The 16,663-nt window shown below is 50.8% G+C and overlaps 1 protein-coding gene across 1 annotated transcript; it reads right to left on the reverse strand.

The window, feature by feature from the left end:
• Positions 1 to 6,717: 6,717 nt before the first annotated feature.
• LOC109742262 (protein CLMP1) lies at positions 6,718 to 9,411 on the reverse strand. The gene has a single exon (XM_020301348.3). The coding sequence runs from the start codon at positions 9,295 to 9,297 to the stop codon at positions 6,955 to 6,957; it is 2,343 nt and encodes a 780-aa protein (XP_020156937.1). The 5' UTR covers positions 9,298 to 9,411; the 3' UTR covers positions 6,718 to 6,954.
• Positions 9,412 to 16,663: the final 7,252 nt, after the last annotated feature.

Consider the following 16,663-nt stretch of genomic DNA (forward strand, 5'->3'; position numbering starts at 1 on the left):
CACCAAGATCAATCTATGGAGTTTACTAGCAACGAGAGGGAAGGTGTGCATCTACATACCCTTGTAGATCGCGAGCGGAAGCGTTCAAGAGAACGGGGTTGATGGAGTCATACTCGTCGTGATCCAAATCACCGATGATCTTAGCGCCAAACGGACGGCACCTCCGCGTTCAACACACGTACGGAGCAGCGACGTCTCCTCCTTCTTGATCCAGCAAGGGGGGAGGAGAGGTTGATGGAGATCCAGTAGCACGACGGCGTGGTGGTGGAAGTAGCGGGATCCCGGCAGGGCTTCGCCAAGCGCAAGCGGGGAGGAAGAGGTGTTACGGGAGGGAGAGGGAGGCGCCGGGGCTTAGATATTGCTGCCCTCCCTCCCCCCCCACTATATATAGGGCCAAGGGAGAGGGGTGCGCAGCCTTGGCCCTTCCTCCAAGGAAGGGTGCGGCCAGGGAGGAGTCCATCCTCCCCAAGGCACCTCGGAGGTGCCTTCCCCCTTTAGGACTCTCCCTTTCCCTTATCTCTTGGCGCATGGGCCTCTTGGGGCTGGTGCCCTTGGCCCATATAGGCCAAGGCGCACACCCCTACAGCCCATGTGGCCCCCCGGGGCTGGTGGACCCCCTTGGTGGACCCCCGGACCCCTTTCGGCACTCCCGGTACAATACCGACAAAGTGCGAAACTTTTCCGGCGACCAAAATAAGACTTCCCATATATAAATCTTTACCTACGGACCATTCCGGAACTCCTCGTGACGTCCGGGATCTCATCCGGGACTCCGAACAACTTTCGGGTTACCGCATACTAATATCTCTATAACCCTAGCGTCACCGAACCTTAAGTGTGTAGACCCTACGGGTTCGGGAGACACGCAGACATGACCGAGACGACTCTCCGGTCAATAACCAACAGCGGGATCTGGATACCCATGTTGGCTCCCACATGCTCCTCGATGATCTCATCGGATGAACCACGATGTCGAGGATTCAATCAATCCCGTATACAATTCCCTTTGTCTACCGGTATGGTACTTGCCCGAGATTCGATCGTCGGTATCCTGATACCTTGTTCAATCTCGTTACCGGCAAGTCTCTTTACTCGTTCCGTAACACATCATCCCGTGATCAACTCCTTGGTCACATTGTGCACATTATGATGATGTCCTACCGAGTGGGCCCAGAGATACCTCTCCGTTTACACGGAGTGACAAATCCCAGTCTCGATTCGTGCCAACCCAACAGACACTTTCGGAGATACCTGTAGTGCACCTTTATAGCCACCCAGTTACGTTGTGACGTTTGGTACACCCAAAGCATTCCTACGGTATCCGGGAGTTGCACAATCTCATGGTCTAAGGAAATGATACTTGACATTAGAAAAGCTCTTAGCAAACGAACTACACGATCTTGTGCTAGGCTTAGGATTGGGTATTGTCCATCACATCATTCTCCTAATGATGTGATCCCGTTATCAACGACATCCAATATCCATGGTCAGGAAACCGTAACCATCTATTGATCAACGAGCTAGTCAACTAGAGGCTTACTAGGGACATGGTGTTGTCTATGTATCCACACATGTATCTGAGTTTCCTATCAATACAATTCTAGCATGGATAATAAACGATTATCATGGACAAGGAAATATAATAATAACCAATTTATTATTGCCTCTAGGGCATATTTCCAACACTTCCTTCAAGCTAGGATAGCCAAGGGCAATGTCCGCCGGGTCTAATTCTGGAAGGAACGCCTTGGCCCGGCTCAGAGCAGCTATGGCTCCAGCTCTTGCAGAGGCCCGTCGCAGCTCTTGGACACGCTGAGGAAGAACAGCAAGCCGGCGAAGAACTTCTGCCAGGTGAGTCGGCACCTCATTGGATAGGGCCACCACGGCCAAGGCGGGTTGTGACCCGGTGTAGAGTTGCTCCACCAGGGTGTACACGGCCTTTAACTTGGTCAGTATACTTCGGTTGAGGTTGGCGCTTCTGGGACCTGTTTGACAGAGTAGGATAAGCCGCTGGCAATGATGGGTTATGAGACATAAAGATTATAAACTGGACGAGAGCCGGTGGAATGACTTACTGAAGATTGCGGCAACCATCTGTGACACGTGGCGCTTTAAGCCGGAGAGTTCGGCGGTTTTCTCCGTCAGAGCCTTCTCCGCCTATTCGGCCCGGCTCACCAGGGCAGCCTTCTCTTCGGCCCAAGTTTTCCGTTCAGCTTCAAAGTTCTTCTTCAGCTTCTCTTGAGCGGCAATACTGGACACAAATTTGGCGTTGGCCTTCCGGGTCTCAGTTTCCTGCGTCCTTAGGCGGGTCTTCAGATCGGAGATGTCAGCCTCAAACTTTTTGCAAGGAGCTTGCACAATTTCCGGGTTATAATATGAACAGTTATTATGCAATTTTAAAGTCCCAAGCGCTTTCCAAGCAAAGACACTTGGCACTTGGGGGCTAATGCATGTCGAACGTTTCTATCTACAAATTACCGGTTCATGGAAGTAAGCCGGAACTTAAGTCTACAACATATTCAATCATAAGTCGTCGACTTGGGGGCTAGTATGGTAAAGATAACTATGCAGGAAGCAGTAGAGTGGTACCTTAGACTTCTGCTGTATCTGATTCACCATGTTGATCTCCAAATCCCGGCTCTTGTGCACCTGACTCATATAGCCGGAGACGATCTCTCCGACGCTCAAGTTCGCATAGTTGGTGAGGTCCAGATTGGCCCGGCTGCGCTCTAGCAACTCTTCCTTGGCGGAGCACTTGGCCAGCGCAGTGGGTCTCCCCGGCTCAACAAACTCCGTCCGGGTGATTACCACGTCCGGGTCATCGGCCGGCTGAGCCGGGCTGGAGATATCCGGGTTGGTGGAAGTCTCCATGGCTGGCTCGTCGGTGGGAGCGGTGGCTTCAAGAGCAGAGGCGGCTGGCGGCTCTTGAGCGGAAACTTCCGGTTCTGTCACGACCGACTCCTCCGCCGGCTTATTCTTCTTTGCTCTTTTACTGAGCTTTGCTTGAGCACTGAAAGGACAAGAGGTTAGTACAAAAGTATGAGTAAAGATAAAGCACAACAAGGGATGATCATCATTACCCGGGTACGGTCTTGAAAGCCGGCAAATTCGACTGCATCGAGTCACCAGAGGAAGGAGACGTTTCCTGATAATTTGAATCAGAAGAATTGAGAGGTTCACGTATAACACCCGCCAGAGGATGAAAAGGATATAAGTTGGAAATAACCTCGGTCCGGCGCTTCCTTGATGCTTCAGGTAAGCCGGAGGAGAGGTCAGCATCTTTGTTGGTCCGGGTGTGCCGCCGGCTCTCATGAATCTGTTGCTTCAAAAGAAATTGAGGATCTTGATAAGCTAAAGGATGTGAAAATCTTACTTTCCGGGTTACCCTTCGGACTTTCAGCCTTGGCAAGGGCTCCGAGTCGGAGGAAAGTGTCATTACCTCTTCAACCACCGGGTTACTTGCTCTGGTGTCATCCTGTTGATGAACAATATTGATAAAGGTGGACAGAAATAAACAAGAAATGCAACAAGAGCTCACGGGTTCAGGGGTTACCTCTGACTCGGAGCTGTCACTCAGTTGAAGCAGCTCTGAGGCAGTGGGCCTGCTTCCCTTCTTGCGGGGAGCGGCTCTCTTGGCGGCTTTCTTAGCCTTCCTGGCCTTCTTGGCCGCCTCATGGTCATATTTGACCTTCCAGAATTTGTCATCAGCCTGCAAAATACAATGACGATTTCTTAAGGTTCAGATGAAAGCTATCTACAGAAGAAAATAAGATGTTCAGATCAGCGGCTTACCGCTGGGGCCGGGTTGGTCTTGCAGAAGGGGCTTAAGCCGGTCCTCCCGCAGTCTGCCAAGCTCTCGTTCAAGAGAGCCTTGGTCATGTCTTCAGCAACGTCTTCAGGAAGATCGTTGCGGCTGTGTCTCAGGGGGTCATCTTCCCGGCTCGTGTACTCACACATTAAGCCGGGGCGGCGGCTTAAGGGGATCACCCACCACGAGATCCAGACTCGGACCAGATCAATGCCATTAAGGCCATTTCCCAGGAGAGCCTTGATTTTGTTGATGGTGGGGATCAGAGGTTGGCTCTCCGCCTGAGTTAACTTGTCTGACAGAGGGTGAGTTGGTTCCAGACGCGAAGGACGAAAGCCGGGCAGCGGGCTCTCGTCAGCCGGTGACGTGTCTTGGCAGTAGAACCACGTCTGGTTCCAGTCCTTTGGGTGGCTTGGCGGCTCGGCGTAAGGAAAAAGGCAGTCTCTCCGTCGCTGAATGGAGATTCCACCAAGTTCTAAGCTCGGCCCGTTGGCGCACTCGTTCTGGTGGTTCAAATAGAACAGCTCTCTAAAGAGCAGAAGGCTGGGCTCCTCTCCAAGGTAGACCTCGCAGAACACTTGGAAGTTGCATATGTTCGACACCGAATTGGGTCCTATATCTTGTGGCCGCGGGTCAAAGAAATTCAGTACATCTCTGAAGAACTTTGAGCCGGGCGGTGCGAAGCCCCGGCTCATGTGATCCGCAAATATTACCACCTCCCCGTCCTTTGGCTGTGGTCTCTCCTCTGACGGGTCAGGGGCGCGGTAAGACATGACGTCCTTCTTGGGCAGGTAACCCGACTTCACGAAATCTGCTAAGGTCTCGTCGGTGACGTTGGACCTCATCCAATTGCATGTGATGGGTGCTTTGGGAGCTTTGGGAGGCATGGTGAAAGTCGGAAGCCTATGATAAAAGAAAAATGTCCGGTTTAATTATAAGCCGGAGGAAATTTACAGTTCAATGTTTAAAGTGGCGGCTTATGGAGGGGCCTAATGACATATATCTAAGTGCATCAGGTTATCTAAGCCGCTGGAGGTATTGAGAGTAATTCAATCGTCTACGGCCTTGTTGTAAATGAGCCGGAAAATTTTACGGTGCGTGGCTTCTTTTGAGCCGGAAGGTTTTACAGTGCGTGGCTTCTTTAAGCTGGAGATGTAAACCGCCATGACTCAGCAGGTGCAGTTTTTTACTAAGTGTGGTGAAAACAGGTTTCACACATCGCAGTAACTAATTTGGATCAAAACGGTCGGCTAAAAAGAAAAATTTCTAGACCTAAAACAGACGCAGAAGAAGTTCTTGGGTTCGAACGGAGCCTTTATGCAGTGAAAAGAGATCTATTTGCATTTGAAATGGGTGCCAAACAGCTACCGCGTTGGTTTGATACTATCTTAAGATCAAGAAAGGGCGGTGGTGGTGAAATCTATGAAGAGTTCATGACGAACAGCGAAGAACACCGGTGAACTCGAAAATCTTAATGCAGATCTGAGGAACGGAGAGGAAGGAACCTACAGATGCAGATGTGCTGTGAGGGTTCGCCGCGGTTCTCTGGACGGTTCAGGGTGATGCAGCGGCCAAAGTCGACGAGGACGCGGAGCTCTGTTGCGGCGGCGGCGGAGCTCGAGCAGCGCAAGAGTAGCGAGAGGAAGAGGACGACAGAAGGGGGAGAATGGAAAAGACCCGAGGGTCGGGCTATTTATAAGGCCAGACTCATAAGTGGGCGCGAGAAACGAGGAGGCCACGGCGCGGTTATCTCACCATAAAAACGCCTCGATTTTCGGGATGACACTAAAGATAAGATCCGTTGCGGATATGGTGGAGTAAAAAACGGATTTAATGGAAGATGACGTCACGGCGGATTACCCGAAATCCAGAGGATGACGTCACGCCGGGTTATGGCCTTCACACAATTGTAAGCCGGAGATTTTTTGTCGAAAGAATTGAAGATTGACATGAGCCGGCTCAAATCAATCTAGGGCCTAATGTTGAGGATATAACCCTTAGAGTCACCCGCCCGGCGGGGCCGGGTTACACATAAGGATCATCACCTGAAGCTCATCGCCAAGCTTGAAGACGGTGGGCCAAAGATGGGCTTAAGACCCGGAGATGGCTTAAGGCTCGTATTTACAACTGTCATTATGGTAGAACTTGTAGTGTAAGACAAGAATAGCTGAGAGCCCGAGCCGGACACTCTTATGAGCCGGCCGGGACTCTGAGAGCTGCTGGGCGTCAACCTCTCTATATAAAGGGACGACCCGGCAGCGGTTTAGGGGTAAGAAGATCTCGTCGAAAGCCAGGCATAGCAGTTAAGCTCCCTGGTCATCGAAACCTAATCAATACCACCTCAACTGGACGTAGGCTTTTACCTTCACCGTAAGGGGCCGAACCAGTATAAACCCTCGTGTTCCTTGTCCCGTTTAACCCCTTCAAGCTTTCTAGCGGCGATGGCTCCACGACTAAGTCCTAGCTTGAGGACATCTGCCGTGACAATTCCACGACATTATGTTATAGCTCTGATATGAAATTGAATTGAAAGTACTGTTTATTTCCCGTTCTCTGGAGTCGATAAATCTGCAAAATCTGTTCAAAAAATGCAAAATTTATTTGCACCAAAATGCTGCTGCACAGTGCACACTGCTGTAGCAGGTTTTAGCGGGCTGTGACAACTAACAATCCTTTGCATCACAACCGAACAGAGTGGCCAGTTTGCGAGCGCCTGGCACATACTAGCAGCTCAAAGCTGCTTTTGATATAGCTAAGAAACTACACGTAAATCTCGGGTGTGACAATCTGTATCACTACTTTGCAAAAAATAATGGATAAAGCTTAGTCTACATTCTGCGATATCATTGCAGAGAACGTTTAGCGAGCGGTCTTGAAAGTGGTTAACTACTTCAAAAGTCTCCATCATATACCTTGAAACCGGCCCAAAAGATTATCATAAAAATTAAGACACGTGAAACAGATCAAGATGTTTGAAGCATGTGGAGTACACGCTAGTTCTGCAAATCAAAAAATCTAGTATGCTAATAATATCTAAATTGGCGGTCATGATACCAAACCATGAAGAAGTTATCAAGAACAAATAATGCCTATCAAACAATAGAATACGACAAGCATCGATTTCATCTAGCTTGAACAACAAGAACTTAGCTTTCAACCACAGACTCATCATCAATGCCATCACTTGTTTGGGAACTTCCTGTGCCTGAAGGCATAACTTTCTTCTCTTCGCACTCAGAGACTGCATTGGAAAAATGATTCTTCAGCACCGTGGAGATATCTGATTCTGAAGCTCCAGCCAACTTAAACCTTTCAACAGAAGCATCGAGATTCTTCTTCCAATCACCGACAACAAGCTTGAATTCCACTTGAGAGCGCTCAAAAAGCATATTGCCCCAAAATAGGTGAATCTGTTGCCTCATTACGGCTGTCTGCTCAGCTGCCTCCTCCGGTGTCAACTCCCCTTGACCATCTGCACTGTGTTGCTTCTTTCGTTTCTTCAACACCTCATCTTTCTCGGTCGCACCAGGTGTTTTTAACTCTAGCATTCTCTGTTCTTCCACTTTCTCCCACATCTCTGTCGCAGCCCTCATCTTCTCCTCAGCACTATCAAAAAGCTTGAATGTCTCTGAAGAATCCCACGTAGACAGGTCAACCTTGTCTGCCAATGCAAATGACCAGTGAAGCTTTGCGGTCTCAAAGTGTTGCTGGCCTAAAGCAAGAAGCCCTTCATAGAAATCTTGCTTGATGTTCAGGGCCTCCTCATACTTGTGGCCTGCAAGAGCATACCTCTCTAGCACCCAGTCATAAGCTGTCCGGAGCTGAGCAGACATGATTTCCTTCGGAGAAGATTCATCAAGAGGGATGCGCTTCCTTGCTGCACACATGTGCACATTTCCCCAGTTAAATAACGCCAAGGCAGCGACCTCCTGGAATTTTGCTGCGGCCATCTCAAATAGGGATTGGGCCTCCTCGCTGGTCACTGTTTCCTCGAGTGCTTCGGAGCACAGCTCCATTCCTACTTCATGAAGGTCCAGATGCGCATCAGCATCAATCCCAACCTGGTTTCGGAACAGTTCTGCAAACTGAAGCAACCAATCGTCAATCTCAGCTTCTTTGCACTCAGCATGGCCACAATCTTTCTTTCCTGTCAGAGTGCTCTGTTCAGCAACTCCATTCTCCAGATCTGGCTTTGTCATCTCAGCATTAGCTACCTCTGCAGAAGTATGTGAAGAGCTATCCTCACCGGTGATCAACAACTCCTCCTCCTCCAGCTTCTGCTCTTCTGTTGGCAGCGGAGGCTCCTGCTCTGGACTTACTTCAACAATGTGCAGCCTCAACATGGGGAGCTTAGTATCACCTTCCATTGCATCGGTGCCAACACCACAAGCCTCGGCCAATCGGAGTTCTGATGTGCAAGTGATGGTAACTAGATCACCATCGGCATCCTTATACTTCATCAACACAGCTTTGGATGATGGGAAGCGCTTCGCCACAACTTCCCGGAGGGTCTGGAAGCTGCATTTTTCAGGCATCTCCCCAAGCCTAATGTCATGGCCATACACCAGCTTGAGAGGCCTCCATCTCGTCACAACCTTCCTGTTAATGAGCGATGTCTCCGTCACTGGTTGGGTTGAGGGCACTGACAGTGCTGGCACAGTCTTCTGAGAAATATCAGCAGTTGAAGCCTTGGCAGAAGATGACGGAGAGTTGGAGAAAGGCACCAACTTGGGCGCTGGAGAAGAATTAAATTTAGTCATTGCAGGACCTGGTTGCTGCAGCGGAGGAGGAGGCGACGGAGGCGATTGTTTCTTGGGGAAGGGGCGGGAAGGGAGGGATGGGCCAAGGCCGGCCACAACGGCCGAGGCACCGAGGGCGGCGGGAGAAGGGCGGCTGGTGGGTTCGTGGGTGGGGGCGGCGGAGGCTGAGGAGGAGGAGGAGGAGGAGATGCGGGAGCGAAGGCGGTGGGAGAGGTCGATAGCGTCGCGGTGGTTGGGGTCGAGGGCGAGGAGCGCGAGGGTGTCGGCGAGTGCGAGCTCGTAGCGGCCGAGCGCCTCAAGCGCGCGGGCCCGGCGGAGAAGGGCCCGCGGGAAGCGCGGCTCGGCCTGGAGCGCGAGGGAGCACTCCTCCGCGACGGCCTTGTGGTCGACGGGGCGGAGCTGCAGGAGGCAGGCGGCGCGGTTGCTGTGGAAGACGGCGCGGTCGGGATGGCCACGCGGGGCAAGGCGGAGGGCGAGCTCGTACTGCCGCAGCGCCCCGGCGTAGTCGCGCGACTGGAACAGGCGGTTGCCCTCCTCCTTGAGCTCGTGCGCGCGGCGCAGGAGCACGCCGGGGTCCGCCGGGGCCTGGTGCTGCGCCGCCCCGTTCGCTACGGGGGGCGCGGGCGGCGGGGCCTTCTGCTCTGCTGCGGCTGGCGGCGATTTGGCGGCGGTTGTGGTGGCGGCGGCGGAAGGGGAGGGCTTCTTCTTTTTGGCGCCGGACTTGCCCATGGGGATAAGTCGGGGAGGGGGAGGCGGAAACCGAGAGTGGAATGAAGAGCAGAGCCTTGCAGGAAGTGAACCCTAACGAGACGGAGGGGTCTAGAACGTTGGGCCTAGTCCAACTCTGCTATAGTATGAGCGTTTATTAGGTTCCTACCTGGATTTTGGTTGCATCTTTGACTCCACTCAGCAATACAGGAAAAGAATTTGCTAAAAAAGAGCAATACAGAAAAAATAAAACATGTTCTGTATTTAGTTTGGTTGCCCACAAAATTCTATTGTGCATTAGAGGCAAGCCATCAGCACGCCATATGATTGCAAGCATGTTGTTTGGTTACATGAAAGACATACGTCGTGGTAACCTTTTGTCCAAGAGCGCTCGTGAGAGCGGCAGGACAGATTCGTCCAAGAGAAGGCGGAGGCGGGGCTCCCTGCGCCGGGCACCCCGGTCGCCCACGCTGTGCCGATAGGCGTGGGGTGCCAGGCGTTCACCCCTGAACTTCGTGAGGTGGTCTCGCCTCCGCGGTTCAAGCCAGATCTGTCGTCGCGGTACGATGGCTCGACCGACCCCGTCGAGTTCCTCCAAATCTATACCACAGCAATCCAGGCGGCTCATGGCCACTCTGACGCCATGGTTATCTGGTTTCCTACGACCCTTAAGGATTCGGCCCGTCCACAATTCCATCGAAACTTGGGACGAGCTGTGCAAGCGGTTCATCGCCAATTTTAAGGGAACTTGTGACCGGCCGTCCACAATCGCCAATTTAAACGCCATCCGATACAAAAGGAGGGTGAGACGCTACGCAGGTTCATCCAACGTTCTAGCCAAGTTCGCAACAAAATCCCCCGCATCCACGATGCGGAGGTTGTCGCGGCCTTCCGCAACGGCGTCACAGACCTCAAGATGTGCGAGAAGATGGTGGTCCATGATGTGCGCACTACGGTGCAACTCTCCGAACTGGCGGACAAGTGCGCTGGGGCGGCTGAAGCCCGAAACCGTTCTTCACAGACGGACGCGAGTGTAACGCCCACGATGCGACTATATCTCCCACGTGTCGAGGCACGACTTAGAGGCATAACCGCATTGTGGTATTGTCGCAAGAATGGTTATCTTCACACAATCCCATGTAATGAACAAGAATGGGATAACGAGAGTTGGCTTACAATCGCCACTTCACACAATACATAAATTAATTCATACATCAACCAAAATCCACATATAGACCGACTACGGTCAAATCCAAATGAAAATAAGATAACCCCAAATGCTAGATCCCCGATCGTCCCAACGGGGCTCCACTACTAATCATCAGGAAACGAAACATAGTAACGACCACGTTCCTCGTCGAACTCCCACTTGAGCTCGGTTGCGTCATCTGCACTGGTATCGTCGGCACCTGCAACTGTTTTGGTAGAATCTGTGAGTCACAGGACTCAGCAATCTCACACCCGCGAGATCAAGACTATTTAAGCTTATAGGAAAGGATGGTGTAATGAGGTGGAGCTGCAGCAAGCACTAAGCATATATGGTGGCTAACATACGCAAATGAGAGAGAGAAGAGAAGCAACGCAACGATCGCGAAGCTAGAAATGATCAAGAAGTGATCCTAAAACTACTTACGTTCATGCATAACTCAAACCGTGTTCACTTCCCGGACTCCGCCGAAAAGAGACCATCACGGTTACACACACGGTTGATGTATTTTAATTAAGTCAAGTGTCAAGTTCTCTACAACCGGACATTAACAAATTCCCATCTGCCACATAACCGCGGGCACGGCTTTCGAAAGATAATACCCTGCAGGGGTGTCCCAACTTAGCCCATCATAAGCTCTCACGGTCAACGAAGGATAAACCTTCTCCCGGGAAGACCCGATCAGTCTCGGAATCCCGGTTTACAAGACATTTCGACAATGGTAAAACAAGACCAGTAAAGCCGCCCGAATGTGCCGACAAATCCCGATAGGAGCTGCACATATCTCGTTCTCAGGGCACACCGGATTGTCCAAGCTTCCGATAGGCGAGCCCAGAGTTGCCCCTGGTGGCCACCGGCGACTGACAGGTTGGACCAATACTCAGAGGAGCACTGGCCCGGGGGTTTAAATAAAGATGACCCTCGGGCTCGCGAAAACCCGAGGAAAAAAGGCTTAGGTGGCAAATGGTAAAACCAAAGTTGGGCCTTGCTGGAGGAGTTTTATTCAAGGCGAACTGTCAAGGGGTCCCATAAATCACCCAACCGCGTAAGGAACGCAAACTCAAGGAACATAATACCGGTATGACGAAAACTAGGGCGGCAAGAGTGGAACAAAACACCAGGCATAAGGCCGAGCCTTCCACCCTTTACCAAATATATAGATGCATTAATTAAATAAGAGATATTGTGATATGCCAAAATATCCATGTTCCAACATGGAACCAACATCAACTTCACCTGCAACTAGCAACGCTATAAGAAGGGCTGAGCAAAAGCGGTAACTTAGCCAAACAACGGTTTGCTAGGAAAAGATGGTTAGAGGCTTGACATGACAATATGGGAGGCATGATATAGCAAGTGGTAGGTAGCGCAGCATGGCAATAGAACGAACAACTAGCAAAGCAAAGATAGAAGTGATTTCGAGGGTATGGTCATCTTGCCTGCAAGGTTCTCAGAGTTGTCGAAAGCTTGATCCTCGTAAGCGTACTCAACAGGTTCCTCGTTCATGAACTCGTCTTCCGGCTCTACCCACAGCAAGAACACAAGCAATGGAACCACAATCAATCACGGAAAATGCACAAGCAACATGATGCAAAACATGCATGACATGCGAGATATGATATGCGATGCATATGCGTGCTCGGAAGAAAAAGGATGAACAAGGAAGTAACTTGGCAAATCAAGTATGCCACTGGAAATATGAGATGATTTCGGTTGAAATCGATATAAAGATCACCGGAAACGGATGCACGGTTTGCAAATGGCAAGCAAAACAAGAATGACACGATTCTGCGATTAACAGCATGATAGCACTTACAATACATCAAGTAACTATGCTACAGCACCCCAATATAGCAACAAAGCATATGACAGTAATCTGGAAGAGATGCTTGACAAAAGATGAACACTGAGCTATGGCTAGATCACACCATAACAGGTTCAAACAAGCATGGCAAAAGTGCAAAAGATATCAGGTTCACAGACTTGGTGAAAAATACTGGACATGGCAGAAACAGCATCAGGTAGCAATGTTCAGATCAAGAAAAACACATGCTACAGGAACTTAACATAGCAAAACAAGGCGTGACATGAGTCTACTAAATGCATAGAACAAAAGTCCCTTACTGACCATGAGCCAAAAAGGACCAGAAGATATGATGGCACCCATGTAAACATAGCAAGTTTTGTTAAAATGTTTCAGACTTAGCAGAAAACATAACATGGCATTCACAACATTATGAAGGCATCTTTGTGAGCTTGATGCACTCATCACAAAGCAATGCATGACAAAACAAGCATACCTACAGCAAGATGGCATGTTTATGAAGCTAACCATGGCAAGAGCAACTTCATAGCATGTATGGATCAACTACAACAACCTTGGCAAAATTGAATATCATGTTAACATTCTGCCAGGAACATTTTATAGCAAAAGTAGAGCAAGATTAAGATATGCTATGGCACTCCATAATTGCAAACAGGGGCATGGATGGATAGAGCACAACTATATCTACAAAAGATCCTTACTGAACATACCCAAAAGAAGCATGGGTCTCACTGTAGACACATGGATACATGGCAACAAAACAACAGCAGTTACAGACTTGGTGAAAAACCTAAGTCCCTGAAAACAGAAATATCACGAAGCCTAGTTTGCATGCTTGTGCTAGTCACCACATAGATCACAAAATAACATGACATACACCTATGTAAATATGGCATGGCATAGATCAAAACTCCTGTAGAGCTCATGCCCATAAGATGCACACATCAAATGCAACAAAAATAACAAAACATCAAGTTCTGATAAGTAACAGCAGTAAACATCATATAACACTCTTGCACCAGAGCTTTGGGCATCAAGATGGACTCAAACGAGCATGGCACAATGGAACAAAATGAAGAGCATCTCATGGTGAACATTTCTATATAACACACGCATGAAACGGAGCAGTATGCGCGGAGTTATGATGCAATGAATAGAGCCGCATATTGTAAAAATATCTCGGGACGAAGAATTTCGAGGGGGGAAGCAACCTCGATCTGGATCTGGCGCTCGCCGGAGCTGCGGAAGGAGGAGGGAGACGGAGGGCGGCGAGGAGAGGAGGGAGAGGCGCGCGGTCACCGGAGTCGGGGCGGAGGAGCACGGGCGGAGGCGGATCCGACCGGCGACCGGACGGACAGCGGCCACCAGCGTCGCGGCGGGGACGTGAGGCGGCGCTCCGGCGAAGGCGGCGAGGCGGCGGGGTAGGGCGCGGGCGGCGCTGGAGGGAGCCGGGCGGCGGCGGGCGAGGAGACGAGCCACGCGGGGGGGGGGGGGGCGATCCGGGCCTCGGCGGGCCGCGGTCGGCAGGCGGCGGCGCCGCCACGTGGCAGGCTGGGGTTGGCGCGGGCGCGGCGGCGGGTTCGTTCGGCGGCGGCGGACGTGTCCGGTGGCAGCGGAGGGCGATTTTGCTAGGGTTTGGGGTGGTTTTGCCCGAAATTTCGGGGGCAGGGACTAATTTATAGGTAGAGGGAGCTAGGAGACTCCAAATGGAGTGCGGTTTTCGCCCACACGATCGTGATCGAACGCCCGAGAGCATGGAGGGGGCTTAGATGGGTTATTGGTCTGTTTGGAGAGGGGTTTTGCTGCAACACACAAAAGGCCTTCGCGGTTACCCGGTTAACCGTTGGAGTATCAAACGACCTCCAAATGGAACGAAACTTGACAGGTGGTCTACCGGTGGTATACCAAGGCCACTTGACAAACCTCAGTCCATTCCGAGAACGTTTAACACCCGCTCACGAAAAGAAACAAGAGGGGTGCGCCGGTGCATGTGGGAGTGTCGGATTGCAAAACGGACAACGGGGAAAATGCTCGGACACATGAGACGAACACGTATGCAAATGAGATGCACATGATGACATGATATGAGATGCATGACATGAACAAAATGCAAAACGAAAGACAAAACCCAACCACGGCGGGAATATCATAACACATAGCCGAAAATGGCAAGAGTTGGAGTTACAACTATGGAAAGTTACATCCGGGGTGTTACAACACTCCACCACTACGAGAGGATCTCGTCCCGAGATCTAGGACTGAAAGAACTCTGGATATTTGGAACGGAGGTGGTCCTCGCGTTCCCAGGTGGCTTCTCGGTCGGAATGGTGCGACCACTTCACTTTCAGGAATTTGATTGACCTGTTGTGAGTCTTGCGTTCAGTTTCTTCAAGAATAGCAACGGGGTGCTCATGATAAGACAAATCTTCTTGGAGGTCAATCTCTTCAAAGTTGATGGTGCGCTCAGGAGTCTTGAAGCACTTGCGAAGCTGTGACACGTGGAACACATCGTGCATGTTCGCGAAGTTGGAGGGAAGCTCAAGTTGATAGGCGAGGTCGCCTCTTTTGCCAATGATCTTGAAAGGACCCACGTATCTAGGGGCAAGCTTCCCTTTGATACCGAAGCGACGAGTGCCTTTCATTGGAGAGACGCGGAGGTAGACATGGTCTCCAATCTCGAAAGCCAAATCACGGTGCTTGCTATCATAGTAACTCTTCTGGCGCGATTGCGCAGCTTTGAGATTCTCACGGATGACTTTACACATTTCTTCAGCCTCTGTGATTAAGTCATTGCCAAGAAGTTGGCGTTTGTGACGCCCTCGATTCAATCGTACACTAATCATACACGCAAATGTGTACGATCAAGATCAAGGACTCACGGGAAGATATCACAACACAACTCTAGACACAATTAAAAAAAATACAAGCTTTATATTACAAGCCAGGGGCCTCGAGGGCTCGAATACATGAGCTCGAAAACACAAGAGTCAGCGGAAGCAACAATATCTGAGTACAGACATAAGTTGAACAGGGATGCCTTAAGAAGGCTAGCACAAAAAGCAACACGATCGAAGAGGCAAGGCCTCCTGCCTGGGAGCCTCCTAACTACTCCTGGTCGTCAGCGGTCTCCACGTAGTAGCAAGCATCGGCGGTGGCATCTGGCTCCTGGGCTCCGACATCTGATTGCATCAACCGGAAAGAAGAAGAAAGGGGCAAAGGGGGAGCAAAGCAACCGTGAGTACTCATCCAAAGTACTCGCAAGCAAGGATCTACACTACATATGCAACATTATCAAAGGAAGGTTGTATATGTGGACTGGGCTGCAGCAATGCCAGAATAGAGAGAAGGCCTAGTCCTATCGAAGACTAGCATCTTCTGGAAACCACCATCTTGCAGCAACAGGAGGGAGTAGAGTAGCATAAAGTAAAGTAGTAGAAGTGTTATCAACCTCGGCCAGAGATCCTTTCTCGACTCCCTGCGAGAAAGCAATCCCAGAGCCATACTATCCAGTTCCAATTATAATCCAATTCTCATATCCAAGTCTCATCACAAGTATCCAGTTCTAGTTGTATCGATCGGGATACAACTCCAAGTGTCCGTTACCGTAGGACAGGCTATCGATAGATGTTTTCTTCCCTGCAGGGGTGCACCAACTTACCCACCACGCTCGATTAACTCCGGCCGGACACACTTTCCTGGGTCATGCCCGGCCTCGGCCAAACAATACGCCGCAACCCGACCTAGGCTTATAGAGAGGTCAAGCACGCCGGACTAAACCTATGCCCCCAGGGTTCATGGGCCATAGCCCCGGGAACTCCTGCACATTGTGTGGGCGGCCGGTGAGCAGACCTAGCTACCTCCTTAAAAAGGTAGGAGCTTACCAGTCCAACACGGCGCGCGCCGCTCAGTCGCTTGACGTCTATTAAGCTTCGGCTGATGCATACGACGCAGAACGCCCATACTATGCCCACGTGATGGTTAGTGCTATCAGGCCAGAGGCCCCTTGGATCAAATATCCAAATCGTAGTGGATTAGGAACGCGCGGTAACAAGCAGAGACTCACGAAAGATGTGACCCCGTCGCCCCGTCTCGAGGAATTGCGGCAAGGGCTAGGAATGCCCGGCCACGCCTCGTAATTATCTCGCGGGCACCTTCCAGGTCAACCCGACTCCACATCACTCGCAATTAAGCTCGCGCGGGTACCCCTCAGGGCCGACCCGTCTCTAGTAACATGGTTCAGTGTAAAGTCATAGTAACCATAGTAACTGTGTGTCCAAACATCAAGGGGAAAACCCGAGGAATCACCCCCGGTGAATTCCACTCGATGTAATCATCAAGGTGAACGTAAGAGGAAT

Source organism: Aegilops tauschii, chromosome 5 (assembly GCF_002575655.3).
Source record: "Aegilops tauschii subsp. strangulata cultivar AL8/78 chromosome 5, Aet v6.0, whole genome shotgun sequence".
NCBI classification, from domain to species: Eukaryota; Viridiplantae; Streptophyta; class Magnoliopsida; order Poales; family Poaceae; genus Aegilops; species Aegilops tauschii.